This window comes from Peromyscus californicus, unplaced genomic scaffold (assembly GCF_007827085.1).
Source record: "Peromyscus californicus insignis strain IS unplaced genomic scaffold, ASM782708v3 Scaffold_10__1_contigs__length_136768540, whole genome shotgun sequence".
NCBI classification, from domain to species: Eukaryota; Metazoa; Chordata; class Mammalia; order Rodentia; family Cricetidae; genus Peromyscus; species Peromyscus californicus.
Genome location: NW_026294391.1, coordinates 90,287,154 through 90,314,450, shown reverse-complemented (window position 1 = coordinate 90,314,450; position 27,297 = coordinate 90,287,154). Strand labels below are relative to the sequence as shown.

The window sequence follows — 27,297 nt, the reverse complement described above, 5'->3', positions numbered from 1 at the left end:
AATCTCTGTGATGTTCGAGGCCAGCCTGGTCTTCAAAGCGAGTTCCAGGAAAGGCACAAAGCTTCACAGAGAAACCCTGTCTCAAAAAATCAAAAAAACAAACAAAAAAAAAAAAAACAAGAAAGGTTTAGATCAGGATCTTCAGCAGTTACTGATAGCTCAACATAGCCCTGGTCTTCACTGCTGCAAAAATTCTGAGAGCTGTGTTTTGGCATTTGTAGCTTCTTTTTTTTTAAATTTATTTTATATGCATTGGTGTTTTGCCGGCATGCATGTCTGTGTGAGGGTGTTGGTCCCCTGGAACTGGAGTTACAGACAGTTGTGAGCTGCCATGTGAGTGCCAGGAATTGAACCCAGGTCCTCTGGAAGAGCAGTCAGTCCTCTTAACCTCTGAGCCATCTCTCCAGCCCCAGGTATTTACAGCTTCTTATGTCAGATTTCTGTGCTGTCCATACCTCCACACATGATCGGTGAGAAAGAGTGACCCAAAAGGAAAAACAAACAGAAGAAAGGTCTTCAGGTCTTTTGACGTTATAAGTGCTATTGATTTTATAAGATTTTTCCATTGGGAGGACAGTGAACTGATCTTATTTTGTAGCCAACTTAGGCCTTGACACCACTGTCTAGGCCATAAACTGAGAATCACAGAGGCTGTGCCTTTATTTCAACACAGTTGATAGTCACCACTCTCTGCAAGGCCAAGCTGGACCTCCCGTGGTGGGATATAGCATGTATGTGATTCCAGGCATTCCCCACTCCTTCCTATTTCCCCAGAGATGTCATATGCACCTAGGCCCACATGCTCTAAGCTCTTATCAGTGAAAGGAGGCTTTTCTAGTTTGAAGGAACAGAAAAAAATGATATTGAGGAGCAGAAGGATGTCTGAAAAGAGGGACTTGTGACCCTACTATGCCACAGGATTAACGATCTGAATTTAAGAAGACAGGTTCTCCTCTCCTTGTCTGTTTTTTTTTTTGTTCATTTGTTTAATTTGTTGTTGTTTGATTTTTCAAAATCGATTAATAAATAGGTAAAGAGATTCTTCCTATCTCTAAAATCCTGTAGGCTTGTGAAAAGAAAAACAGCATCAAAAAGGAAAAAAAGTATAAAGAAGAGAAAAGGGGATTCAGATTGAAAAATTCTAGGATGGTACAAAAAGGGGGGAAATGGGTAAGAAAGAGAGGTGTTGTGGTGTATCGGGAGTGGTCCTGAATGGAAACTCCATGGCTTAGATTCTGTTCTCAGTTATATCACTAAGGAGCTATATGACACTAGGCAGCTCACCTCCTGGTTTTGTATTTTCTATCTCCAGCCTGGGGTCCTCTACTACCCAGGCTATTTTGTTGTTAAGGGGAAAAAAAGAGATATATACATAAAAACATTTAAGAAATAGAATCAGTGCTCAGTGGTGTGAATTTTCAAAGATGGGAGGCACTTTTGATGATGGATGGCAGGAGAAAACAGGAAAAGAGCAGTGGCTCTAGAATCAGGCAGACCTGGATGTAGACTTTTTTTCCTATCTGGCTTTGTGACCCTGAGCAAGTCATTTTCTCTACCCAAATTTAAATTTCTTCGCCATAAATGGAGGAAATTAATCTAGTTGACCTTGAAGGCTCCTTTAATCTCCGAATATGTAAGAAAACAAAACATAATAAAGAGAAGCCAGAAGATGCCAAGTAAGCCAAAGGCCAGCATTGTGCATTCAAGGAAGCAGCCAGCCACTGAATCATTTATGTCAGGAGTTTAAAAAAAATGGCATTTTCAAAGCAAAAGTTGGAGGAGGAGGAGGAAGACAAGGCAAGGTCGTGTCAAAGGAATTGTTGGAAAAGATATTACCACATGTTTAATGAGAGAAAACTTCATTGGAAGACATTCTGGTGAGGAGCCACCACCTGGCATAGAGATCTGAAATGGGTTCCAGAAAAAGATGTTAAAGAGGGTGGTAAGTGCTACAGCAGACTCACCAAAAAATGAACCTCAAATGGAAAGTAGGGAAGATGGAACACTTTCAAATTGGCAGGCTTTCTTCCATGGCAGGGTGAGGGAGTGCAGAACTTGGTCAAGGGCCCTTCATCAAGTATTTGACACTCTTGGATTTTATTCTCCTTCTTATTCATCTATTTATTTGGTTGGTTGGGTTTGGTTTTGATATTTTGAGACAGGGTCTCATGAAGATGACCCTAAACTTCTTTTTAATCCTCCTGCTTCCACATCCCATTTATGCAGTGTTGGGGGTTGAAGCAAGGGCTTCATGCATGGTAGGCAAGCATTATACAAGTAAGCTACATCATCAGCCCACTCTTAGATTTTATCCCTGTAGAGACAAAGTCTGTGTGGCTATGGATTCAACCTATCAAGGACCCTGTATCAATTTCATGGCAGAACCAGGAGCAAAAAAAAAAGTTGTTGGAGTATTCTTGTTATTCCTTTTCCATTATCTGGGTTTTCTTAAACAAACTTCAAGCTGAAATGTTAGCCTATTAGAGAAAAAAACATAAAGGAAAACCAATTTCAGGTAACTGGTCTCTTAGGGCCTTAAGAGGCCAATCTCCAAAGGCTGGAACTTGATGGGTTTTTTTTTGTTTGTTTGTTTGTTTGCAAAACCTGAGCCTGGCACAGGCGGTAAGGGCTAGATGAGGGGGGAAGAATATGAGTCTACAGTTAACTGGATCTTCAAACCTAAGCTGTCTGTGTAATCTTAGGCTAGTTACAACCTCTCTGGATTTCTGCTTCCTTATCTGTCATCTATAATGTTTTTTCATTGGGTTATTACAAACAAATGAAATAATGCATGAAAAGCATTTAGCATACATTACAAACTTTCAGTAGTGGTAGCTATCATCATCATCATCATCATCATCCTCCTCCTTTTTTATGATTACTACTACTACCACTACTGGCAGTAATTATGACAGTCTAATATCTACCTCGCCAGCATCCCACTAGCCTCATCCCTTGCTTTCTTTAGGGTTCTGTCCTGCCATACAGGTCCAACAGTCAAGCCCTGTTTTTTCAAGACTACCTTCTTAACTCCATTATGATACCAGCATTCCCAGGCAGTTTCTCCAGACCTCCTCCCAACCTGCCTATCCATGTAAGCCCCAGAAGAAGAAGGTCAAAGTGGGAGACAAGTGGCAGGGGACAACCAAATTTTGAGGCCATGCATTGCCATCCCTGTCATCAGTTTTCTGGCAAGGCCTATCAAGGTCACCTTTTGCTTCTAATTTCCTGCTTTGGGGAGAGGAAGGTTGAAATGCAGCCCAGAGGGAGACTAGATAAAAGCAAGGGCTTTGTCCCCACAAGGGAGGAAAAGAGTGGCGGCAACTCTCTCCATTATTTTCCAGTCCAAGAGACAATCCAGACCAAGGCAATGCCATCACCTTGGATAGGAGCAGAACTGTCATGTCTCTGTTCTGCTGTCATGAGACTCATTCCCCTACCTACCCCTGGGTCAAAACCTAGGAACTGTGGTGGCGCACGCCTTTAATCCCAGCACTCGGGAGGGAGACAGAAACCCTGTCTCGAAAAACCAAAAAAAAAAAAAAAAAAAAAACCAAAACCTAGGAACTCTTAATGCTAGGTGAGGGGTCCAGATTGCTTCAGATGAGAAAGATTTGTGAGTGTGATCATACAGAGGGAGCTGATTGCTTGTGCTAAGGAAACTCAAAAGTGTGCTCCATGCTTCCTCAGTCTATCAGATCCCTGGAGGAAAGGTGAGGTCACCAGAGAAACTCAGTGGCACTAGACCAGAGAGAACTGAAATCACATTGTAGCATGCAGCTCTTGGAAATTAAGTCAATTGTTCTATTCTCTGGGTTGAGAACTGAAGGGGAAGATAGGTGGGAAGAACAGACGGGCAAGAATGTAATGGTGGAGAATGCAGTTGTCTATGGCTGGCAAGATTTCAGTGGAACCAAAGCAGACTCCACCAAAATATCTCCCTCAGTCTATGTAACCAAACAATGATGTGTTTCTTGAGCACATGCTGGGTGTTCCCCATTGTGCTAAGCCTTTGTAGCTGATTTTCCAGTCTAGTCTAGTCATTACCCCCTAGAGTCCCTTCCTCTTTAATGCTTTGATGGGGAAAGCCTTAGATCAGTGCTAGGAAAGCAGGGCCTTTCTAGGTAGTGGAGAGGTAGAGAGCATGGCAAGAGGCTCTTGTACGGTGAAGGAAGATCTGAAGGGACATGATAGGTGGTAAGGTGGATGAGGGTTGGGCAGGAGATGCTCTTAAATAGAGTCCAGGCCTAAAAGAGAGAGAAAAGTTAGAGAGGGAAAGAAACAGGCCTAGGACATGTGGGTGGGTTTTCGGTGTTTTGTTTGTTTGTTTAAGATACTATCATGGGGCCGGGCGGTGGTGGCGCACGCCTTTAATCCCAGCACTCGGGAGGCAGAGCCAGGCGGATCTCTGTGAGTTCGAGGCCAGCCTGGTCTCCAAAGCGAGTTCCAGGAAAGGCGCAAAGCTACACAGAGAAACCCTGTCTCGAAGAAAAAAAAAAAAAAGATACTATCATGGACCATGGGCAAGGGGAAGCAGCTTAATATCTAATAACCATCCAAGTTCTTGCCCTTTAGAAAATCTCTTGTTCTTTGGCTGGTCTCTCTGTCTGTCTCTCTGTCTCTGTCTCTCACACACACATACACACACACACACACACACACACACACACACACACACACACACACACACATCTTAATTTTCATTACAGCCCTGCCAAAGTTGATAGAACAGAGATAACTATCTCCATTTCACAGATGAGAAAACTGAGACACAGGTTAAAACACAGAGATTACACAGGCCATTTTAATGTCAGAGATGGGACCATAACTTTCGTCAAAGCGAAGGTCAGAATTAGTCTAATGAGTGGCCTCCTTCACAGTATTGTTTCAGTAATTCCGGGAAGGGCATCTACCCAATCAATCAATCAACCCCCCCCTTTCTCCCTCCCTCCCTCCCTCCCTCCCTCCCTCCCTCCCTCTCTCTCTCTCTTCTCTCCCTCTTTCTTTGAAGATACCTTAATTTCACTCTTCTAGTGCTCCTTCTGTTTGGATTTAAACTGTAGCCCATTAGAAATAAAAGAGGCTACTGAAGGCAAGAGTAGGGAGGGCAAGAAGAATGTCTCAGCACCTCAGAATCTGGGGATGTTCCTAGTGGACTTGAGCCATGGTTCCTGTGGAGTAGGGCAGAGGGTATATTGGGAGGGAAGGAACCCAGTAGTGGCTGGCAAGTCTCCTCCACCATTTGCATAAGCAGTGGAGAAGGAGCTGTGTCTGAGTAAATGCAGGCAATACTGGGAGGGAGCAAACCTGTCCAAAAGCAAGGCTGGTCTCAGACAGCCCTAAAGGGTGACTGCACCAACCAGCTAAGTCCTTGGAAAGAGGTTTGGGGAAGACATTCATGTAGCCTTTGTGTGGAGAAGGGGAAAAAAACCCTGGCAGTAGCTAGAGAAGGAAGCAGATTGGCCTAAGAAGCTGGAATTGTGGAGGGGCAGAGTCGGGGAGCTATTCAGGGAGCTGGCCTGGAGCCACGGGCCAGTCCCAAGGGGGTGAGCAGAGGCTTGAGAGCTCCGGGACCAGGTCCAACTCCTGACCTTGAGTCACCATGCGACTCGGCACTTTTCCTACCTCAGCCCAGACACCCATCAGGTCTCTGTTATTTTGGCTTCCTGTTTTACAGAAAACTATATAGAAGTTACTCCTCTGGCCTCTCCTCCTGACTGACCCCAACTTTCCTACAACCCTCATACCATCCCTTCCACCTAATCCAGCATCCTGCAAACTTCTTGGGCCTCTATAAGTTCATTTTGCTCCTTTGGTTCCCAGAAATTATCCCTGCACAGTACAGACTATTCATGAACCAAATGGTACAGATATAACCTAGTCCTATAAGCAAGGGCCTGACAATCTCACCTGGTTTGGGGCCTCTTGACTCAAAAGTATACCTGAAAATTGTGGTGATACTGTGTTCCCCAATATATTGTACACCCTAATAAACTTATCTGGGGTCAGAGAACAGAACAGCCACTGGATTAGACATAGAGGCCAGAAAATGGTGGCACACACACCTTTAATCCTAGCATTCCAGAGGCAGAGATCCGTCTGGATCTCTCTGAGTTCAAAGCCATACTGGAAACAGCCAGGCAGGTGACACATGCCTTTAATCCCAGGAAGTGATGGCAGGAAGCAGAAAGGTATATAGGGCGTGAGGACCAGGAACTAGAGCCTTTTTAGGTGTTTAGCTTTTGAGCAGCAGTTCAGCTGAGATCCATTCGGGTGAGGACTCAGGAGCTTCCAGTTTGAGGAAACAACATCAGCTGAGGAATTGGCAAGGTGAGGTTGGATGTGGCTTGTTCTGTTTCTCTGATCTTTCAGTGTTCACCCCAATACCTGGCTTCAGGTTTGTTTTTATTAATAAGACCTTTTAAGATTCATGCTACAGAAAATCACTGCATCTGAGACCATGGCAGAAAGTGTTAGAGCTGGTGTCAAATATAAAAGTTACTTTTGCTATTTATTCAGTCACTCTGTTTGTTGAGCATATACTATGTGCCAGATGCTGCTGTGGGTACTGAAGATACTCTGCTGGAGTTTATGGATCTCAGTCTACATAGGTGTGTCATTTATGAAAGAATCACCCATAAATTTGTAGCCCTGGCCCTCTCATCTTAGTTTAAGGGAATTTGGTCTCGAAATGGTTATAGGACTTTTCAAAGTTGTTTTGGTAGCAAGAGACAACCAGACTCAAACTCAGCTTTCCTCACTACTATTCCAGCACTATTTGTACTATGTTCTGAAAAGAATATAGTACAGCTGTAAGAGAATAGTGTTATTTATCCCTATACATATACTCAAACTTACCTTCTGTGAGAGTATAGCGTGGTCTTCTTGGCAGTATTTAAAAATTGCTGATATGCATTTTCTTCCACCTTTGCCACCCTCATCTGAAATTATACTATTGTCTTACCTCTTTGGAGTAAAGCACCTCTGATCTGACCAGGGAAAACACAAACAAATTTCTGTAGTGCTAGCTACACTTGGTTTATGGAAGGTAGACCTGGAGTTTTCCTGAAAGCAGCATTGCAGTGGAGAGGCCAATGCCCAAACAACCCTGAAACTGCCAGGCAGTGGGAGGTCAAGGACACAGGTCACTTGAGGATAAAAGCAAGAGGAAGGTACCTGAAAAGGAAGCAGGAAAGTTCTAAACACAGGCTCCTACTTGAGTTTAGCCTGGGGGACCAACCCTGTAAAGACACTGTGATGGGTGACAGTTTGTTTCAAAGTACATGTTTACCTTTGCTCTTTCCTTATACTGCATTATATTCAGTCTTTTGTCCCTTCTGCCTGGCCTCCTGGGTAGTTTGCACCTGTTTGCCATTTCCAAATGGCCAGTCACTGTATTAAAATGCAGAGCTATTCCATCCTAGAGGGGCTCACTTGTCCTGGGATTCCTTCGTGATCTTGAGAAGGACCTCTTCCCAGGTCCCATGCAGCTGTGATGAAAGGAATTCCCCAAAAAGTAACATCGGGTGTAAGTTACAGTAACTGCCAAGAACACTCCTCAAAGAAAGATACAAGGGACTGGAGGTATAATAAGTTAGTGATATAGTGCTTTACTGCAAGCAAGCCACCACTAAAACTCACAGTGCACAGTTAGAGACAAGCCAGTGCTTTGGAATAGAATACCAAAGATTCTTATCTGGCCTATGCCACCAGTGCTCTGCAATTCCAGGAAAGTCATTCAGTGGTTTAACATCTCTGATTCTCATCCTTACAATAGTCCTAAGATCATATAGTACCCAGCTACTAAGACTGTTGACAAGATTCAAAATGCTGAGGGGATAAACCAAAACCAAAAGTAGATACTGCTCTTAGGATACGTAATCAGGACTTGAGAGCTGTTGTTTTTATGGTTTGAACCAGGTGAGGCTTTGGGGATCTCCCATTAGGTGAAGAAGGCCTTCAGATCTTTCCTCCTGTGCTTTTCTTATATCCATTTTGCTTTAAACAAGGTCCACCTGCAGGGCATCCCTTTGCTGGTGATTCAGGGGTGAGAAACATTCCACTCACCTATTTTAAGCTGTTCTACATTTTCTACCCCTGAGGTAGATGTGTTTATGCAGGGGAGGACAGTCCCAGTCAAAACAAGATGGAAATACACTGCTGGCTGGGAGCCCCAGGCTAACTGGTTTCAGGTCCTCTCCCAGCTGTCAACACCTCACAACAGGGCCCTAGGGGTGGGAGGACACCCAAACTACTCCCTTGCCTCCTTCTGGGGGTCCATCTGGGTCTGGTGTATTCTGAGTTATCTCCAAGTTGGCCTCAAAGACCATAAAGTTCATTGCTTTTATAGCTGCCCCTCACACATAGTTTGGTTTCTTGACAGCTAGTCTTGAATACCTTGGCTCACTCTGCATGTCCTAGGCCACCAGATAAGCAGTATTCTTTCCAACTCAGACCAAGCTAAGATCATCACCTTCCTTCCTTGAGAAAAACTATAAGGGTTTTCTCTCTGAAAGGCCTTTCATTTTAACAGAATGCTTGAAGGTTTCAAAACCAAGGATGACATTGACAGAGAGAATTGTCTTTATCTTAGTGGATGTTAGGATATTTTTATCTAGATGGGTTTTCTCTCTCCCTCCCATTCCATCATTCAAGTTATACCACTGTCACTCAGGCCTGCTAGCCCTAAATCCCTCTTTGATATTGGTGCCAGTTGAGATTTGGCTGCCCTGCTCCTGGACTTTTATCACCCTCTACTGCTCCCTGTGGATGACCTGTTCCCAACTGACTCAGCCCCTTTAGCTAAAGATGGAAACTGACTGAGAACCAAGAGTACATACTCAGGCGAACTGCCCCTTTTATTTATTTAAGTAGTTGGGCCTTGCTTACAAGTTATTAGTGGCCACTTACTCAGTTAAACTGTATTTTTGTTTGCAAAGAATGTTTGACTTTCAAGGGTTTTTCATGTATTAACTGTAGAATTACTCTCAGACAATAAGTATTACAAAGTTTAAGTGTTAATGAAAGGCTGATACATTAATTTGCCTATAGTTCTTCCTCACTGAAGCTATTAGCAATATTCTAATTTTGAATCTCTATGTAGTTAGAATAGGCATTTGGAAGTAAAGCTGTGGGGCTTCGCATTAAATTTTACACTTTCAGTATTAAGTATGTATATTTTATGCACTTATACACCAACAGAAACAAACAAACAAACAAATCCATGGCAGAATTAGAACTAGGAAAACAGCTTTATATACTCTTTCATAACTTGGATATTACTTTTCATAATGGACATTACCTACATTTAGTCCTTCCTCATCCCCTTGTTCTTAGTCTTTCTTGTTCGCTTTTCTTCATGTTATGTTGTTCTCACATGGACATTTATTTACGTAGAGATGTATATTGTTGGCTAGGTTCTGCATGTGAGAGAGAACATACTTTTTTTCTTTCTGAGATTGTGTGGCCTTGGTTAATATTATGCATCCTAATGTACATATTGATGCCATTTTCATATCAATTCCTCAAACTATCCTCCTCTACATAATTGGTGTAAATAACTTCTGAAGCCATGAGAACAAAAATATAAACCGAAAAGAAAGTTTGAAACACTACCAAAAGACTTGCATACTTAGAGAGCCATTTTTTTCTAGCCATTCTTTAGGATCATGGAGTATATCACAGTCGCTGAAAAGTTCCCTTTTCAGTCTCCAACAAATTAAGGAATGTGACCACCTACAGGTTTTCAATAAAGTCTAGAAATATAATACACACATACATATATTATATATATGATCATCTAGAACATCTTTGTTCTGTTAAAAATAAAGTGAAATTATCTGTTTCCAGACCTTAAGGTGTCCATAACATGTACACCCTGTGAGGCATTATATGAGAGGAAGAACATAGTTCCATTTTTATGGATGAGGATCTAACAACATAGGGTGTTTAGAAGTCATCTGTGCTGTTTTCCAGCTGGCCAGTAGCCAACGTGGAAAAAAATACTTTGGTCTCCTGACATAATTTTCTTCTTGCTTGACAAAGTTTATTTAGGACAAATGTTAGAGTATCTCTCAAAAGAAAGTACATTAGGGGAATACCTCTCTATTCTTCTGTCATTACCATCCATCTGAGGGACCAGTATCTGTATGTGGGCCAAACCCATTTTTGTAGCTGCCTTTAGAGGAATCACTGGTAACATAACAGATTCCTTTTGAAAATGTATCTCCTAACTGTACTCAGGCCCTTGTTTCCCAGGAAGTCAAAGGAGTATCTTTAAAAATCCCTTCTTAGGGGCGGAGAGATGGCTCAGCCGTTAAAGGCTAGGCTCACAACCAAAAATCCCTTCTTAGCCATAGAGGTAATAACTGCCTATACTTGGCTATTCCTCAGTTTCCATATTTACTTTAGTTCTCTTGCAACTCTGTCAACAAACCCCACAGTATTATTAGTTTCAACAAATAACAGGATGTCAGAACTGTTGACCAGGATTCATTAGGTTGCTATTAGAGCTCTATCCCAGGATAGTGGGGCTAGTGTTCATCTTATTTTCAAGGTGTATGAACTTTGGCAAGAAGTTTTTCCTGGTTAGGCCCACAAACTCTGTTGTCTGTGGGTCTTAAATGTTTCTTATGCTCACAAAACCTCCACCCATTATGACCCAGGCACTTCTGTCTTTGCTTATTGGCACAAAGATAACTATAATTTGTTTTTTTTTTAAAAAAAAAATCTATGCTGGCACTTTGAATTTTTCACTTCTGTGCTTTATCCTTCACTTCTGTGCTTTATCCTTACAGTCTTCTTGTGGCCTTTAAAAGAGGTCTGTACTTGAAAAGGTGACTTCACTACTTCACATGCATGTTGTCAGAAAGGGCTGAGAGCTGTTTATAATAGTAATACTTTTCATCACTATCTAACAAAATACCTCAGAGAACAACTACAAGTCTTTGGTTTCGTTGATTCTGGACCTATGGTTAGTCAGAACAACAGTGGTGGCAGGAGCATGTGGCAGAGGCTACTCACTTAGTGGTAGACAGAAAACAGTGAAAGAAAGGGATGGTGGGGGCTGGAGAGATGGCTCAGAGGTTAAGAACACTGGCTGTTCTTCCAGCGGTCCTGAGTTCAATTCCCAGCATCCACATGGTGGCTCAAAACCGTCTGTAATGAGATCTGGCTCCCTCTTCTGGCCTGCAGGGACACATGCAAACAGAACACTGTATACATAATTAAATAAATCTTAAAAAAAAAAGTTTGAAGGGCTGTGGAGATGGCTCAGCAGTTAAGAGAGACTGCTACTCTTCCAGAGGACCTGAGTTCAGTTCCCAGCACCCACTTTAGGCAGCTCACAACTGCCTGTAGCAGTTTCCAGAAGATCTAATGGCCTCTTCCAGCCTCTGAGGGCACTCTTCCGTAATGGGACACATACACATGCGCGCACACGCACTAAATCCTTTAAAAGAAAAAAGAAAGAAAGGTATGGTAAATGGTTATACTCTTCCAAGGGCAGGCTAACAATTACCTCTTTCTTTTCAGCTAGACCCCAACTCCTGAAATAGTGCCACCAGTTGGGGACCAAGCATTCAGCACATGAGTCTGTTGGGGGTAATTTCATAGTCAAACCACAATAACTAGTGTTTTAGGCTGGCACTAAGATTTTCCAGGTTTTTGACACAAAGTATGTCTCTTTTAAAGCCTCACCTACTACACTGTCTCAAGGAGCAACAGAAGAGAAAAAGTTAAAAAGATCATTCTGTTGCTGGCAGGCAACAAGGAACTCCAAAGCCTTGGGGAAAAGCATAGCCTTTGCTTATTTGTAAGCCCCAGAATATAGCAGTATAAAATAAAGATAAAAATGAATATAATGCCCAACTACAGGTCACAGATCAGATGCATATCACAGAGAGCAGTGAATTCCCCTCCTGTTACCCTCAAGGAGCGGGGAGTTGGTGAGCAGTGGAGGCAGCCTCCTGACCAAGGACAGACTCATAAATCATAACATAGGCTGATAGTGATAGTAAAAGTAGGTAAGTTTCAGCTGTGGATCAGGGGAGGGATGGGCCTGTGTGCAGCAAATAATCCCTAACTAGTCTTTTGTAGTCAGTTCTAGCAAGTTACTGATGAGGAATGAGTCACATCCCTCTGGAAAACCTAGGAAATAGCCCAACCCACATTTGACTGGGTAAGATGGCAAGCATGGACCTTCAGTAGAGTTAGCGTCTGTAAATGGAATTAAGGTCTGTTCATTGACCGGAATGATACTCAGAAAAGTCAGACCCTTCCTATTCTCTGGTCTGAGTTCTCTGTTCCCCATTGTGATGTCCCATTTCCAAACCTCTTGAGCTTCACGGGCTGAGAAATCCCAAGACAGCTATGAAGTACCTTAGAAAGAATCTATTTCTCATAACAGAGGCAAAGTTTTCCAATATTTAGATATAAATCAAAGTACTTCAGAAAGGCTGGCCATGTGGCACACACCTGTAATCCCAGCACTCACACGGCTGAGGCAGGATGAACTCTGCAAGTTCAAGGTCAACATGGGCTACAAAGCAGGATCCAGGCCAGTCAAGACTGTATAGCAAGAAGCTGTCTCAATACCTGTCCTCCCTCAAAAAAAAAAAAGACATTAAAAAAAAAGTAGGTTTGGGATTATCCCCCTAATAATAGCTCTCTTGTGGTCTGATCAAGTTTCTAAGAGTGAGAAACATGGAAAATTAGGTAGCTGGAATATGTTGAAGTGCATCATACAAAATAGATCTCATTATCTATCTATGGTACCACAGGAGCTATTCAGATAGGCCTTTTCTTGGCTCTCACCTTTAAGCCATGATTCGAGCACTTGATTTCAAGTGCTCTGTATTGCTATATTGCCACATACTGTGGCCTTATTACCTTACTGAGAGTCATAGGAAAGCTGGCAACCAAGGAGAAAGGGAGATGAGGCCCCTCTTGCCTGCCTATCTTTAGGAATCAGACTGTGTGAAAGGCTGGAGAAGGAGGTGTTTGCATAAATGTATGTGTGTGTGCTTTGTGCTTCTCTTTCTTTCTGATAAGATGTGTGCATTCTTTGTCAGCAGCCCTTTAAAACAGTGGAGAAGAGTTGCATCCAAATCACCTAAAAATAACCTTTCCCTTCTCCTGACAAGAGCCAGAGAAGCTCACTGGAGTGGCCCATCACTTTCCCTCCAAGGCCACTATCCAGATTTATTTTCTGTGAGTCTAAATTGTGTTCTAACTTAGATTGGCCACTGACTACAGAAAGTACTTTGAACTCTTAGTGGCTGCATGTGGCACCTCTTTAGGGTTGCTTTGCATTGACAAGGGAACGTTTCTAGTTCCTCAAAGTACGACTCCAGAAGATATCACTGAAACCCAGAGTCATGTTGGTGATGGTGGTCTTTATAGGCACCACAGTTGAAGGTCTGGAAAATAACCAAGATGAAATTTATTTTCCTCTGCCCTTCAAATCACACTCAAAGGTAGCCAGTTGCAGACAGCACTTAAGCCAGGACTGGCCCTAATTAGAACTGTCCTCAGGAAGAACCTGTGGGAGTCATTCCTTAGGCATCCCATATGATTGATTGTGTACAAATGTCGCCTGTCTCTATTTCTCCTTTATTTAAAAGACTCCCTCATAATGTATGATTGACAACTTTGAAAACTGCAATCCTGGTAGTGCCAAGGATTTCCTGTTCCCAGCATGCAGTTCAATGCTTAAAGCTGGTTTCTCTAGTGACCATCTGAATGCCACTCCAAGATTCTTCTAAGATCCTGTCACTTGTGACTTCTTATACAACACATAGCTGGCTCTGAATGTCAGAATAGAGGCCATGACTTTTGATGCTGACAAACTCTAGAGTTTATGTTGTCTTGTCCTATCTTGTCATCTTGCTACCCCTTTGAGAACATAAGGAAGCTGGAAACAGCCAAGGAAGAGCAGAGGGATGGAGGGAGAGGGAGGCTGTGGAAGGAATGGCCTTCTTTCCCTGACTGTCTCTGGGAATCGGACTGTGAGAAAGGTTGAGAAAGGTGTTTGCATGGGTTAGAATATGAGAATGTGTGTTTTTCCTCTTTATTCCTGAGAAGGTGTGTGTATTCCTTGTCAGCATTTCTTAAACCTGTTGAGAAGCCTTCCTTAACCACTCCCATCACTCCTTTCAGTGTTCTCTGGCACTGTTCCCATGGTTAGGGGGCCCTGCCCAAGGAATAATTCGACCTATTTCTCTGCTTTCCGTTTTAAGAGCAGTGTACCCCCTACTTCCCCACCAATTTCTGTATCCCCACCACAGCCTCCCACTCCATCTGGGCTGCCTTCTCACCATCCAGGAAGCCCCAGGGTAGGGTGTGGACAGACAAGACCCTTTGAAATCTGTAGAGCCTCTCTCCACAAGTTATAGAGTCCCACAAAAGAGGCCCAAGGATCCACCTCAAGTGACTGTTTGGTGAATAACTCTGCTGTGATGTAAAGGGGGCTTTACTGAGCACAATGTAAAACCCATTGTGGCTTTAGGAGCTGAAAGCCCTGAAGAGGCTGGCATTATTAACCATCCTTATATTCCTTAGAGAGCTTGTATCACTTCAAAGGTCACCTGTTCTATTGTGGGGCACACAATGGAGCCAGGTGTTCCACCTTAGAGCCTATGCCCTCTTTGCAAATCCCTTGCCTGCTAGCTCTGCCTCCCTGACAAGGTCCTCTGCCTTATTAGCAAGCCCCTTGTCCGTGTCTCTGCCACCCTAACATAGTCCTCTTGGTTTTTTGTCTCCTAAGCATTTTTAGTAGCCTCAAGTCATTGATGTACCAATCAAAGTAACCTTGGCAACTGCTAGAAAAAATGATTTGGAATTTTGGCTCTCAGGATGGCTTCACAGAGCAAAGTAGGTGAGAAGGCCCTGCTAGTGTCTCCTTGACCTGTATAAGCTGGGGCAGATCAACAAACATGGTTATCTGCCGTATTATACTCTTATTTTCCCCAGCCTCTGTAAGGCTACAGTGCACCGAGATTTTCAGAGAGCAGTTATTTGCCTTTGTGAATGTGTCTCTTGGCCTGGGGTTAGGGGTACAAACAACCCCAGTACCTGCTTCATAAAGGATATGGAATGAGACTAAGACTGAGCTGGCCAAGGGAGAAAGGTCAACCATATGGCAGGGAGAAGTGAACCCCATTACAACCTTTCTTGGCACTGTCAGTCTCGGTGTCAGAGAAAACATAGGTCCTACAAAAACTCTGTATTTTGTGGCTGCTGTATTACCAGCTCCAGGAGGCAATGGCAAAAGAGAGGAGAGGATGGAAATAAGAAAACTTGACTCTTCACTTGGAAATCGTGCTGCCCAGAGGTGGGAGTGGTATGGTTCTCATGAACTCCAAGCTACACTCCTGTGCCAAACCCTACTTCTTTGTTTTATTTTTTTTTTGTTTTCTTTACATAAACCTTTCACCAAGGTCTAACAGTAGGGAGAACTGCTGAACATGCCACAAACTTAAGATACTCTAGAAGGAAGTCTAATTTATGTCTTGTATTGCTTTTTACCTGGGTTAATTTTACAAGCCTCTTTTTCAGGAAATTAGCAGATAGATATTGGTAAGGGTGAAAATGAGAAGAAGGTTTGGAAAAATTATGGAGGTTGATTGTGCCTGCCACAAGGCTTACAAGGAAAGGAGACAGGCATAAATAGTGACACAAGGTTCATGAAATTCGAGATCCACTGGGGTTAAACTGCATTCCTGAATAAGTCATCAATATTTTCAGTCCTGTTGAGACTCCAATACAAGACCTCCCTATAGTTAGCCATCAGAGTTGGGGTAATGAAGGTGATTTAACAAGAGCACTGTTTACTTCTGTGAATGAGGGCAGCGGGGGATGAGGGCAGAATGCCTTGTTTAAATGGAGTTCAGTTCTGCCTCCTATCCCTAGTGTCACTCAGGGATTGTTTGTGAAGCTCACATGGGACCCTGTCCAGGAGGGAGCTGAAAGGCACAATTCATTGCTCTTGCCATCATCCAGTGCCAGGGTGTGCCCCAAATCATTTGCTAGAGCTGCTTCTCCAAGAGAGTATCCATCTTTCTACCAGGAGTCTCCTTGCTCCCCCCCCCAACACCACTGCCTTCTGCGTTTGCATCTACATCCTCCCCACTTTCCTGCCCAACAAAGTTAAGGCTCTGGGTTCTGGCCATGCAAGGCAATTCACATGATCTACAGAGAACAAGGCACTTTCACTGTCACTGTCTTTTCTTCTTGCTTCCCTCCTTCTGCACTTTGGGGATTTTCCATGAAGTCAAAATAACTATGTAAGTGGCAGTGGCCTTCCTGTCTATAGTCTCCCACATTGGAGTGGAACCAGAGGGGAAGAGAGAAGATAAGAGAGAAACAAGAACAGATTATACCATGGCATTTCAGCCTCCTTATTCCCCCAGCCTCTTCAGAAAATGGGACAAGTAAGTAACCAGAACTAGATAGAGCCTCAGATAGAAGGGGGCTCTGGTGGAAGATTAAGTGGGGAGGGATGTTTTTTGACCCATCCCATTAACACTGTACTAATGCTCAGGCACTCAATATCCTTTTTGTATTTCCCTTTCTAGCTCCTAACCCAGTGTTTATTTTGTGGCTGGTCCCACACCTCTCGCATCATGTCCTTTTCCGCTTCTCCTGACATAGGACCCTGTGTTTTGCTAGCAATATTGCTGAATCCTTGGGTGGAACATTCCCTGTAGAAAATACGGAAGACTTGCCTATAAATAATTTCCTTCTGGCTGTGTGGTACACAATGCTTCAAGTGTGACAAAAAGGGAAGTAAGATGTTCCCCCTCACTGCCTCCTCCAACCTACCACACCCACCCGAGCCTGCTCTCCACCCTTTTGCAGCATGCTGAGATCCCATGTGAGGCTTCTGCTGCTCGGATTTTTCCCAGTTACCTATCTACTGTCCTGTGGGAACCCAAAGTAGCAGGGGCACTTGTCCTGATGACTTTGGCTTTTAAAAGTAAAACAGACCAATGGGAATGTGAACATATTCTTCCAGCTCAAACAATGAACTACCTACCTTACAGGGCCTCCTGAAATGAGGAGAGTTGACCTATCCTCATTACAACACCCTCCTTTAGGAAGTCACCCCTGAAGGAGGTAGGGCCAGTTATATCTGCTTCATTGCAACGTACTATGGCATTAGGGCTAAAAGTAAAAGGCAGTGAAGGCCCTAGCTCATTAGCAGGTACTGCTGGCGTGCTAGCTCCAGATCTAGGCTTTATTTATAAGTTGTGGGATATAAAGAAGAGGCTTAGAAATATTTCTGAATGTTGATGTTGCTGGACTGTTGAAGCCTTGAGTTGCTAGTCCTTGTATGGAGTCCATTTGTGCAAGACAAAAGGATAAGGTCAGCACTTTCCTCAGAAGTATTAGACTAGATAATGGATATAATGTACTGTGCAATCTTTCACCCACTCCAAGAGTTGGTGCAACTGTTTTGAACAGAAGAGTTTTCTAGCATGTTGAGGGTTAACCAGAAAACTAACCATTTAGTCTCAACCCCCTCCCCCAATCTCCCTTGTCCTTGTTATTAGAAAATCTTTGTATAGAGACATTTACATCAGGTTTTTTTTCCTGTATCTAACCCTGAGATCCAGTCATTTCTGGAAACTGAGATAAAGCCTACTTCTCACATAACAGAACTATGGGCATATAGCAGAAGAGAGATTGGTCTAAGTCTAGGCTGAATCCAAAGGATAGTGGGTCAGTCGGAAAAAACAAAAACAAAAACACAACCAAGTTCTTGGTATAACTTGTCCTTCCCTCCCTCCCTCCCTCCCTCCTTTCCTTTCCTGTCCTGTCCTGTCTTATCCTTTCCTTTGACAAAGGTTCACTGTGTAGCCCTGGCTAACCTGGAACTCACTATGTACACCAGGCTGGCCTTGAACTCACAGAAATCTGTCTGCCTCTGCCGCTGCCTCTGCTTCTGCCTCTGCCTCTTGGGATTAAAAGCATGTGCCACAATGCCCAGCTAATCCTATTTTCTAACTGACCTCATTCTAAAGACTGAGTACAGCAAGAATAAGAAAAAAACGGGGAGGTTTAACTAAGGAAGTCAGTAAGTGGGGGCCCAAAAACTTGAGGTTTGACTAGATTGTGATTGTTATTCTAAGACCACATAGTTTATTTGGAATAGTGTGTGCTCTGGAACTATATATTCATTTCTTTCTGGAAAATTATCTACCAGTTTAGATTAGTAGCTCCCATTTCTTAGATTGACATGACTTTGAAGACTTCTCAACTGTATTTTGAACTGATCTAAATGAACATGGCCCTCTTCTAAAGCTCTTAGGGACAGTTTGAATATTTTTCCCATCTCCAAGTGTCAGAAAAGCTGACTATGCTTAAAACTCAAAGTTTGGGGCTGGAGAGAGAGCTCAGAGGTTAAGAGCACTGGCTGTTCTTCCAGAGGTCCTGAGTTCAATTCCCAGCAACTACATGGTGGCTCACAACCATCTGTAATGAGATCTGGTGCCCGCTTCTGGCCTGCAGCGATATGTGCAGGCAGAACACTGTATGCATAATAAATAAATAAATAAATAATAACCTCCAAGTTGGTCTTAGAACCCCTTGTGTACCACCAATGTTGCAGAAATAGGACTCTAGTACAAATCTACTGACCTAGAAACAAAGTTTGTTTTGTTTTTTTTCCTATACCAGCTAATGGATAATTGTGGGTCAGGAAGTAGATTTACTGAAAGAGCAGAGATTACTGAAGTTGGAGGAATGAATTGGAGGAGTCAGAGAAGGGTAAGGAGGAAAGAAAGGGTGAAGGGAAAATGCCTGTAGGATGCCAGCAACACTGGGCAAGGCAGCCAGACCTTCAGTTTCTTCATTTGTAAATGATAGTGGTAGCGCCCAAAATGCAAGGTTTGTGTTATAGCCAGCACAGTGTCAGCCCATAACTGGTGCTGCATTAATGGTAGCTATTACAGTCAGTGAATCTCAAACTCAGCTTGTTTTTTTATTTGAAGTATAATTAGTGAGCAGTTCAATTCAACCTTGTGAGCAGCCCCCATTTCCTCTTTTCTCTTCTCCCCTCAAAGTACCTGGATGTCTCTGTTACTGTTTCCAAATGAGGAAATATGCACTAAAATGGTTGTTTTACTTCGCTTGTACCCATTTTCCTGGTGATCTTTTGCCCCTGCCAACCTGTCTTATCTCTACCTCCCACTGCCTTCTCACCATCTCCTTAGGAATCTTGGGGTAAGTAGCAGTAGTTTAGGAAAAATTAACAAAACAATTTTAAAAAATCAACTCAGAAGACTAAGAAAGCCCTAGGTAGCAGAGGGAAGATTCATAAATCAGGGAACTCCAAGAGCAGCTAAGCTGCTAATGTAAAAGGTTTTTTTCCTCTTTAGATAACATTCTTGATGACCTATAAATACTATCTATACTTTGTTCTGTCTGCTGCACACCACTTAGTGCAAACACCACATTCAGAGAGCCTGAAGTTAACAATGTCCTGAGGTTGGCATTATCTCCTACCTAAAATGGTATAAAATGGACTGTGCAAAAGATTTGCTTGCGTTTATTGGTCAGCTCTTTGCAACTGCAGTGGGCATTGAATTTGTTAGCATTGAAATCTACCAGTGAAGCCCTATTCTATAGCGGAAAGCAGTGACTGTTTAGTGGCATAAATGCACTAAAAGCCAGGAGGAAGTCAAGGTCTTCAGATTGGACTTGGCTGGGGCCTTAGCCAGGGTGTCAGTACCAGGTACCTGTCTAAGAAATATCCTGAAGCAAATAATTACCTCCTTTGCTGATAAGAGGTCCCAGTACTTTTCCAATAGAATGATTGCACTAGGTTATTTCATTGAACCATAGCTTGTGGAGCACTGATTTATGTGTACTTGCCTTAACACCATGCAAACTATTGTATATGTTGGTGGAACCTAATGTTCCTCTAGTCCTGGGTTGGTGTAAACAGTATTGGTGATTGCATCACTTACTCCTTTCTCTGCCCACGTTGTTTCTTATGTTTGCAGTTCTAATTTTGTCCACCAGGTGGCCTCTCATAGGAGGAGCAAGAAGAAAGAACCTCAAGGCTTAGGTGCCACCTCCTTTTTCATTCTTTTTCTTTTTTTCCTTTCTTTTCAATACCTAAAAGAATGAAAATATATTTTGATGCAAACATGTGCAATTAGACAACAGAAACCTCATTTTCTTATGGCATCATTAAGTACTCTTCAATGGTATATGTATAGTTGGACCCATTGCTACTGGACACTTAGGTCTACAGCGTACCAGCTTAGTTTCCTGTAGTCTAAAGCAAACAGAAGTGGGTAAATAAAGGTGCATTTATTTATAGTTTGGCCAAATTTCCCCCCCGGGATGGAGTTTCTCTTTGGATTTCCTGTATCTTTCATTAGTTCATATTTTATAGGAATGGTAAAACAAAAGTTGAAAAAAACAGGAACTATGCACATGTAGATGGAACTGTTATCAGCACTTTGAGATTCCCAGGATGGGGTTGGAGATTTAGCTCAGTTGTAGAGCACTTGCCTAGCAAGAGCAAGGCCCTGGGTTCGGTCCTCAGCTCAAAAAAAAAGATTCCCAGGAGGTGAGTTCCTCTTGGTGTCAGTTCTTCAGGGTTCTCAGCTTGGGAACACCTGGAGAAATCCTAAATCTTCCTTTCCTCAAGGGCTCCTGTTTACACTGTTACGTCATCACAGGGAGCTATTTTCCTGAGGCAGTTTATATGTAACTTTGATTTGTAGTTTTCTTCTTCAGCTTGCTGTTTATAAGAAAGTTTAAGAAATGCTTTTTAAAACTAGTTAGCCAAGTCATGTTGGTACAGCCTATAATTTCAGCATTTGGGAGAATTGTGATTGGATGCCAGCTTGAGCTACATATACAAACCCTGCCTGTAAGTAAGTAAGTAAGTAAAAACAGGGCTGCAGAGATGGCTCAGCAGTAAGAGAACTGGCTACTCTTCCAGGGGACCCAGTCAATTGCCGGCACCCACATGGTTGCTCAAATCTTCTGTAACTGCAGTCCCAGAAGATCCCGTGCCCTTTTCTGGCCTCAGACACCAGGCACTCCTGTGGTACACAGACATACATACCAGCAAAACAAAAAACAAAAAACAAAACATACACATCAAATAAAAATAAATAGGGACATGAGCTCTCAGGTAATGGTGTTGAATGTATTTTCTTTGCAGAGTAGGGTGTAGAGACCAAAGAGAAAAGGATTGACATCTGTGGTCAGTCCATTGCCAACTCCACTGAGCTGTCTTCTTTCCACATCGTCTACCACTCACCTACTTCTCCCTAGTGTGTGTCCATCCCATCAGTTCTTGGGCACCCTTTCCCACATACACGTACACTCACAGATTAGTGCAGACCTGTGAGTGTATCACATGCAGACCACCCATTATTCCCATACGTGTACTTCTCAAGGAAGAGATGAGTTAAGCAGGTGCTGGAGTTTGGACCAGGCTGGGTAAGCATCGGGCTGATGCTTTGCTGGACAGCTGCACTGCTGAGAGTGAACATACAGATGGAAAGTCTGTGTCCAAGGAAAGAGACTGACTGAGGAGCAGTAAGCTGGAGAAAGTGAGACTCCCAATGGTGGGGGTGGGCATTCAGAGAGTGACAGAAGAGCATTGCAAAGCCAGTTAGAGCACATTGGCACCCGGAAAGCTTTTAAATGCAGTACCGCCCTCTACTGAATGCTTTCTACCTCCTGCTAGAGCATTTCTTCTTTCTCTAGAAATGAGCTTCAGTTTGGTTTTTACCAGCCTCCAAAGTCCTTTTTGGAGATGCCAATTGGCACAAGAAAGTGCTGAACTGTTTACACTCCCTGACTAAGGTTCACGGAGGGGGATGTGGTTTAACTGGGCCACAAAGCCCAGTACAGGACTCATTTGCATGGCCCCTGACGCCATGTGACGCAGCCGGCTCCTCCTATATAAAGAAGTAGGAGCCGAAATTATCTCTGAGTCTGGGTTGGACTGGCGGCTGTGGAGTTTGTGACACACTTGGTGACACCCCTTGAGCCACTTCCCTTCAACTTCAGCTTGGAAGTGCCTGACTTGCTCAGGTTCTGCACTGCAGCCTTCCTCCTACTCCTAGCTCCAGGGCCGGACTGCGGCTCCAGAGCCTATCCCATAGCAGCGCGCCAGCAGCCGCCCAAACCAGCCTCAGCTCCCCGGCAAATTGAATCATGAACACCGAAATGTATCAGACCCCCATGGAGGTGGCGGTCTATCAGCTGCACAATTTCTCCATCTCCTTCTTCTCTTCTCTGCTTGGAGGGGATGTGGTTTCCGTTAAACTGGATAACAGGTAACCACTAGCCCGAGCTCGCATGCTGAATTGAGGCGCGGAGCCGACAGGGGCTGGGCTCCAAGGTGGATCTCAGAGCTCGCTAGCCTTGCACTGGTCCCTGTTCCCCGCGGTGTAGCATCCTGGGAAGGGGCGGGAGTAGGGGACGCAGGGGGGGGGGGTCACCTCCGTGCTGGGATCCGCCAGCGGAGCGTCCCTGCGGCTGCTGCGCGGTGAGAGCCAGCAGCTGCCTCGGTGAAGGCAAAAGGGAGGCGAGCTAGGCAGGGCTGGGGCTGGCTGTGCACCGTCTGGGAGAAGGCCGCAAGCTTCTGAATCGAGAAGGAATTCTTAGCTAGGTTCGGAGATCGGTAGGTTTGCCTGGGACCTTTGGGGCCCGCAGCGGGGGGCTTCCTCGGGGGCGCGCGCGCTCTATTGTTTGCAAATCGCCCTAAAGCAGGCCGCTGAGGCCTGGGCGCCTCAGAAACCGCGCAGGGCTCCAATCCGTTGGAACTCAGGGCGGCGCCCGAGCAAGGCTAGCGGGGGTTAGAGAAGTGCAGCTTCCTGCAGGGGCTGGAGAGGGACCTAAAGACTAAAGTGCCTGGAACTCAGGCCAGGGAGGCTGGAGAGAGGAAGACCCTAGGCAGATGGAGGACTTCGGCCACAGCTGCCTTGGACTTAGAGTGAGTAATGGGTGGCTTTGCTTTTTGTCTTGGCAGTGCCTCCGGAGCCAGCGTGGTGGCCCTAGACAACAAGATTGAGCAGGCCATGGTGAGTGGCATCACTGCGTCATTACCGTCCCCTGACTTAGCTGCAGCTTATGTAACTCTGGACAGGTCTGAGGGGGTGGATGCAAAAGCATTTAGCCAGGACCCTAAGGAAAATAACTGCCATCCTCACTGGAGACCTTACAGTACAATTAGCAGGATGCCTTTTAGGACATTCCCAGACTGCCCTTGCTACACCACCTCCCTTTTAACTCCTCCTCCATCCCAGGACTTTGCAGCAGCCTCTGGCTCCCTCCTGAGTGGTGCAAGGTGAGAGCTGCTGCGACTCTTGGATTTGTCTGTCTCCTGCAGTTGGCAGGGGCCAGAGCTCATTGGATGCAGTTGCACTGCAGTGCCTCTGCAGATCCTGGGCTGGGGTCAGGAGTTGGGAGGAAACAGAAAGCAAAGCACCCCACCCTTTGGCTGGCTTGCTTCTTACTAGGTAGAGATCACACTCCACCAAACAGCCAAAATGCTGCAGAGGCTTGGGACTTCTTGCAGTGATAAGCTACTCAACTGTGCTGTGGAGCTTAATGTCACAGTTCCCTGTCCCTCAGTAAATTCAAAGGGTGTGGAAAATTCTGCCCCTTCCCCAGAGCAAGGTTCATGTATCCTATTTGAGTCTGCGAGACAACTGTGACTCGATGTACTGTGTTATGTGAGGGGAGAAAATGCCAAAATAGATGGCATTTTTAGACCATAACAATTTCATATTAGTGGTGAATGTTTATAAAGCAGATCAACAATGTGGGGTGCACTATAGGCTTCCCCCAGATTTGTGCCAGCAGCAGGACAAACTAAGAAAGGTCTTAACCTAGTCAGACTTGAAAGTCATTAGTAATTTGGAGGGTCTGGAACAAAGTTAGACTCCCAACCCTGGCATGGCCCAAATCTTGCACCTCTCCTAAACAAGAGTCTTAAGTGTGTCAGAGAAGAGGGCATGAAGACTTGAGCTTCAGGCACAATATGCTGTGTGAGGGTTGCATGGTGGTGGCATAAAGGTCAGTGCAGCAGATTGATAGCAGGGTAATAGTGCTGCTGAGGGGCCATGATGGCTAACAAAAGCTTTGTTCCGTGGCAGGATCTAGTGAAGAATCATCTGATGTATGCTGTGAGAGAGGAGGTGGAGATCCTAAAGGAGCAGATCCGTGAGCTGGTGGAGAAGAACTCCCAGCTGGAGCGTGAGAACACCCTCCTGAAGACCCTGGCAAGCCCGGAGCAGCTGGAAAAGTTCCAGTCCCGGCTGAGTCCTGAAGAGCCAGCACCTGAAGCCCCAGAGACCGCAGAAGCCCCTGGTGGTTCTGCGGTGTAAGTGGCTCTGTCCTCGGGGTGGGCAGAGCCACAACTTGTTCTACCTAGTTCTTTCCAGTTTGTTTTTTGGCTCCCCAAGCGTCATCTCATGTGGAGAACTTTACACCTAACATAGCTGGTGCCAAGAGATGTCCCAAGGACATGGCCATCTGGGTCCACTTCAGTGACAGACCCCTGACAAAGAGCAGGTCTCTGGAGACTGAGTTGCATGGGGCCTAGTAACCCCAAGCCAGTGAGCCTCTCATGCTACCGGGCCCCAGGGGCTTCCAGGGCCTGGGCAACTTAGTTACAGCTGGCAAAGGAGAAAGTAGTTTGAGATGTAATGCCAGTGTGCTCCAGAAAGTATAAGGGGTCTGTTTCTCATTTCCATGGACATCTTCCACAGCTTCATCTGACAACGACTGTTCCTATGAAGAAGCCACTTGTGTTTTAAGCAGAGGCAACCTCTCTCTTTTCCTCTGTCTTGCCCAGTCAGGGGCAGAGATGGGAGAGCTTGAGCCAAGTCAGCCTTCTGTTGGTTAATATGGTATAATGCATGGCTTTGTGCACAGCCCAGTGTGGGATTACAGCTTTGGGATGACCGCTTACAAAGTTCTGTTTGGTTAGTATTGGCATAGTTTTTCTATATAGCCATAAATGCATATATATACCCATAGGGCTAGATATATCTTAGTGTAGTGATGTATACATATACACATACACCTACATGTTGAAGGGCCTAATCAGCTTTGGGAGTACTGACTGGTCCCTTATCTCTTAAAGCTAAATTTTTGACTGTGCTAATTTACCAAATTGATCCACTTTGTCCTTTAGATTAACTAAGTCTCAAGATATAAAGAAGGGAGAGGGGGACCAGCCTCACAATGCAGCCACAGATGCCTTGCTGCTGCAACCCCCCCCCCCCATTTGTCCACTGAAGACAAGTGAAGTCCTCTTTTGAATGCCAAACCCACCATTCATTGGTGCTGACTACATAGAATGGGGTTGAGAGAAGATCAGTTTGGACTTCACATTTTTGTTTGAGAAGGTTTTTTTTTTAATTGTTTTTGTTTTTGTTGTTGGTTTTGTTTTGTTGTTGTTTTGGGGGTTTTTTGTTTTTAGGGGGTGTTTTTGTTTTTGTTTTTTTGTTCTTGTGGGAAACTTTGGGATTAATCAAAGGATGGAGTCCTGTGGTGGATAAGAGGAGGATAGTTTTGATCCCTTGAGGGGCTGGGAGATATACCCAGGAAGTTTGTGTAAGGAGGTTCTGTGACAGTGAACACTTTCCACTTTCTGACACCTTATCCTGCTGTATGTCTTCAGGATTTGGATTTGGATTTTTCAGATGTAGCTTGAAATTTCAATAAACTTTGCTCTTTTTTCTAAAAATAAACTCGGTGTCTGACTATATACATAGACTGGGTGGACACTTGCTAGAGGCAAAGTGTTTTGCTAGTCTGTCCAATGTTTGTTGAGCACCCGGGAAGGGTCAGACCTATGCTGCGTCCATGATGGTGTGTCATCCACATAGTCTCTACATAAAGAACATGCTTGTGCTCTTAGGCCTCTCCGTCCACATAAGGAAGCTGAGACTCAGCAAGTTTAAGTAACTTGTCCAAAGTCACACAGCTCTTAAGAAAATTAGGACTCAGCATAGCCTTCCTAATCCGCCCTGCTCTATTATATGAAAGCTACAGAATGAGTGACTATTAATACCCAACTTTAGCTTGAGGGGAAATTTGGAAAAATACCCCAAGAGTGCCCCAAAGAAACAGGTATGGTATACTTCTGAAGGAACAAGAGAGGAGCCCAGTTCACATAGCTGGGCCTCTTCCTGCTTCTGAAACTCAACCACATAGTACATTCTAATAATCCACTGGGAACCCTTGAACTTGACAAAGTAAAAGTGTTTGGGTGAGAAAACGGAGACTGTGTGAGGTGGCAAAGCTATATTCTTTTAGTCTGCTTTCCCACCCCACCTAGGGAAAGATGCTTTCAATTCCTGCCTCTCCACTAGTCCTGAGAGTTCTTTCACAACATCCACCAGCGGTGTGGGCGAAGTCTATTGCACCTTCCCTCTGCACCTCGTAAGGGCTACTACTGCCCTTTCCTATCCACATTTCTCTGCAGTTTCTCTGACTAACTATTGAAGAACATTGTGTCTCTTCTGCCGCACCCTTGATTGGACTTAATTCTGGCCCAATTCTGAGCCTACTGTGTTCCCAAGGGAGTCACCCCTATGTCAGTCATTTCATTTAATCTGGGCTTCCTGTAGAACACACAGCTATTATTTAGACACATGTAGTTGAACACAATTTCATTTTTCCTAAGTCATAAGCCTCAAGGTGACCAAGATGACTTGGCCCAATTCTGACCCAAATTAAATCAAAATGACATGCTTCCTTCTCCGTCACATTCACATATATTGGCCTGTTCTTTTCCAATTGTCAGAACTTTCCCCTAACATTACACATCTCTGCTTGCTGGCCTCCTGAGCCCTAATTTCCCTACCTAATTTCAGCTTGCTACTTCACGATACCAAATTCACTGTGTACACCTGTCAGTTTGGTCATGGTGTGCAGAATACACAGCTGTTGGCATGGATACAAACTGAGGGCTATTGCCACGTCAGCTCCCAAGCAGCCCTCTCATCTAATCTGGCTTTCTCAATCCTCATTCCCAAACCCCTTTCCCTGTAAAACAAGCTGAGGGACTTTTAGACTATTCAGCACACCTATAGGCTTCACACCTCTGCTTTCTAGCTGAAAAATAACAGATTAGAATAAAGAACGTTTGCTCCATGTGCTATAGATTGGGGCTGGGGGCAGGTGGGTGAAGTGAGTATGGTACATGCATGTCTGTTATAATCTCAGCACCTGAGAGGTGAAGGCAGGCAGATAAGAAGTTCAAAGACAGCCAGGGCTGCATGAGACCTTGTCTCAAAAAGGGAGGGG

At 44.3% G+C, this 27,297-nt stretch overlaps 1 protein-coding gene across 7 annotated transcripts in view; it reads left to right on the top strand.

The window, feature by feature from the left end:
* Tsc22d3 (TSC22 domain family member 3) overlaps positions 1-25,736 on the top strand; it is a 62,019-nt gene extending 36,283 nt beyond the window's left edge. For 4 of the 7 annotated variants that reach the window (XM_052736790.1, XM_052736830.1, XM_052736780.1 and 1 more), the window contains exons 3-4: positions 23,006-23,057; positions 24,135-25,736. In XM_052736790.1, the coding sequence (XP_052592750.1) occupies positions 23,006-23,057; positions 24,135-24,365 (283 nt within the window). In that variant the 3' untranslated portion in view covers positions 24,366-25,736. Of the gene's footprint in view, positions 1-16,014; positions 16,431-21,146; positions 22,311-22,486; positions 22,658-23,005; positions 23,058-24,134 lie in introns of those variants that run through there. The other 3 variants (XM_052736802.1, XM_052736799.1, XM_052736821.1) reach the window with 3 other exon arrangements.
* The last annotated feature ends 1,561 nt before the right edge of the window (positions 25,737-27,297 follow it).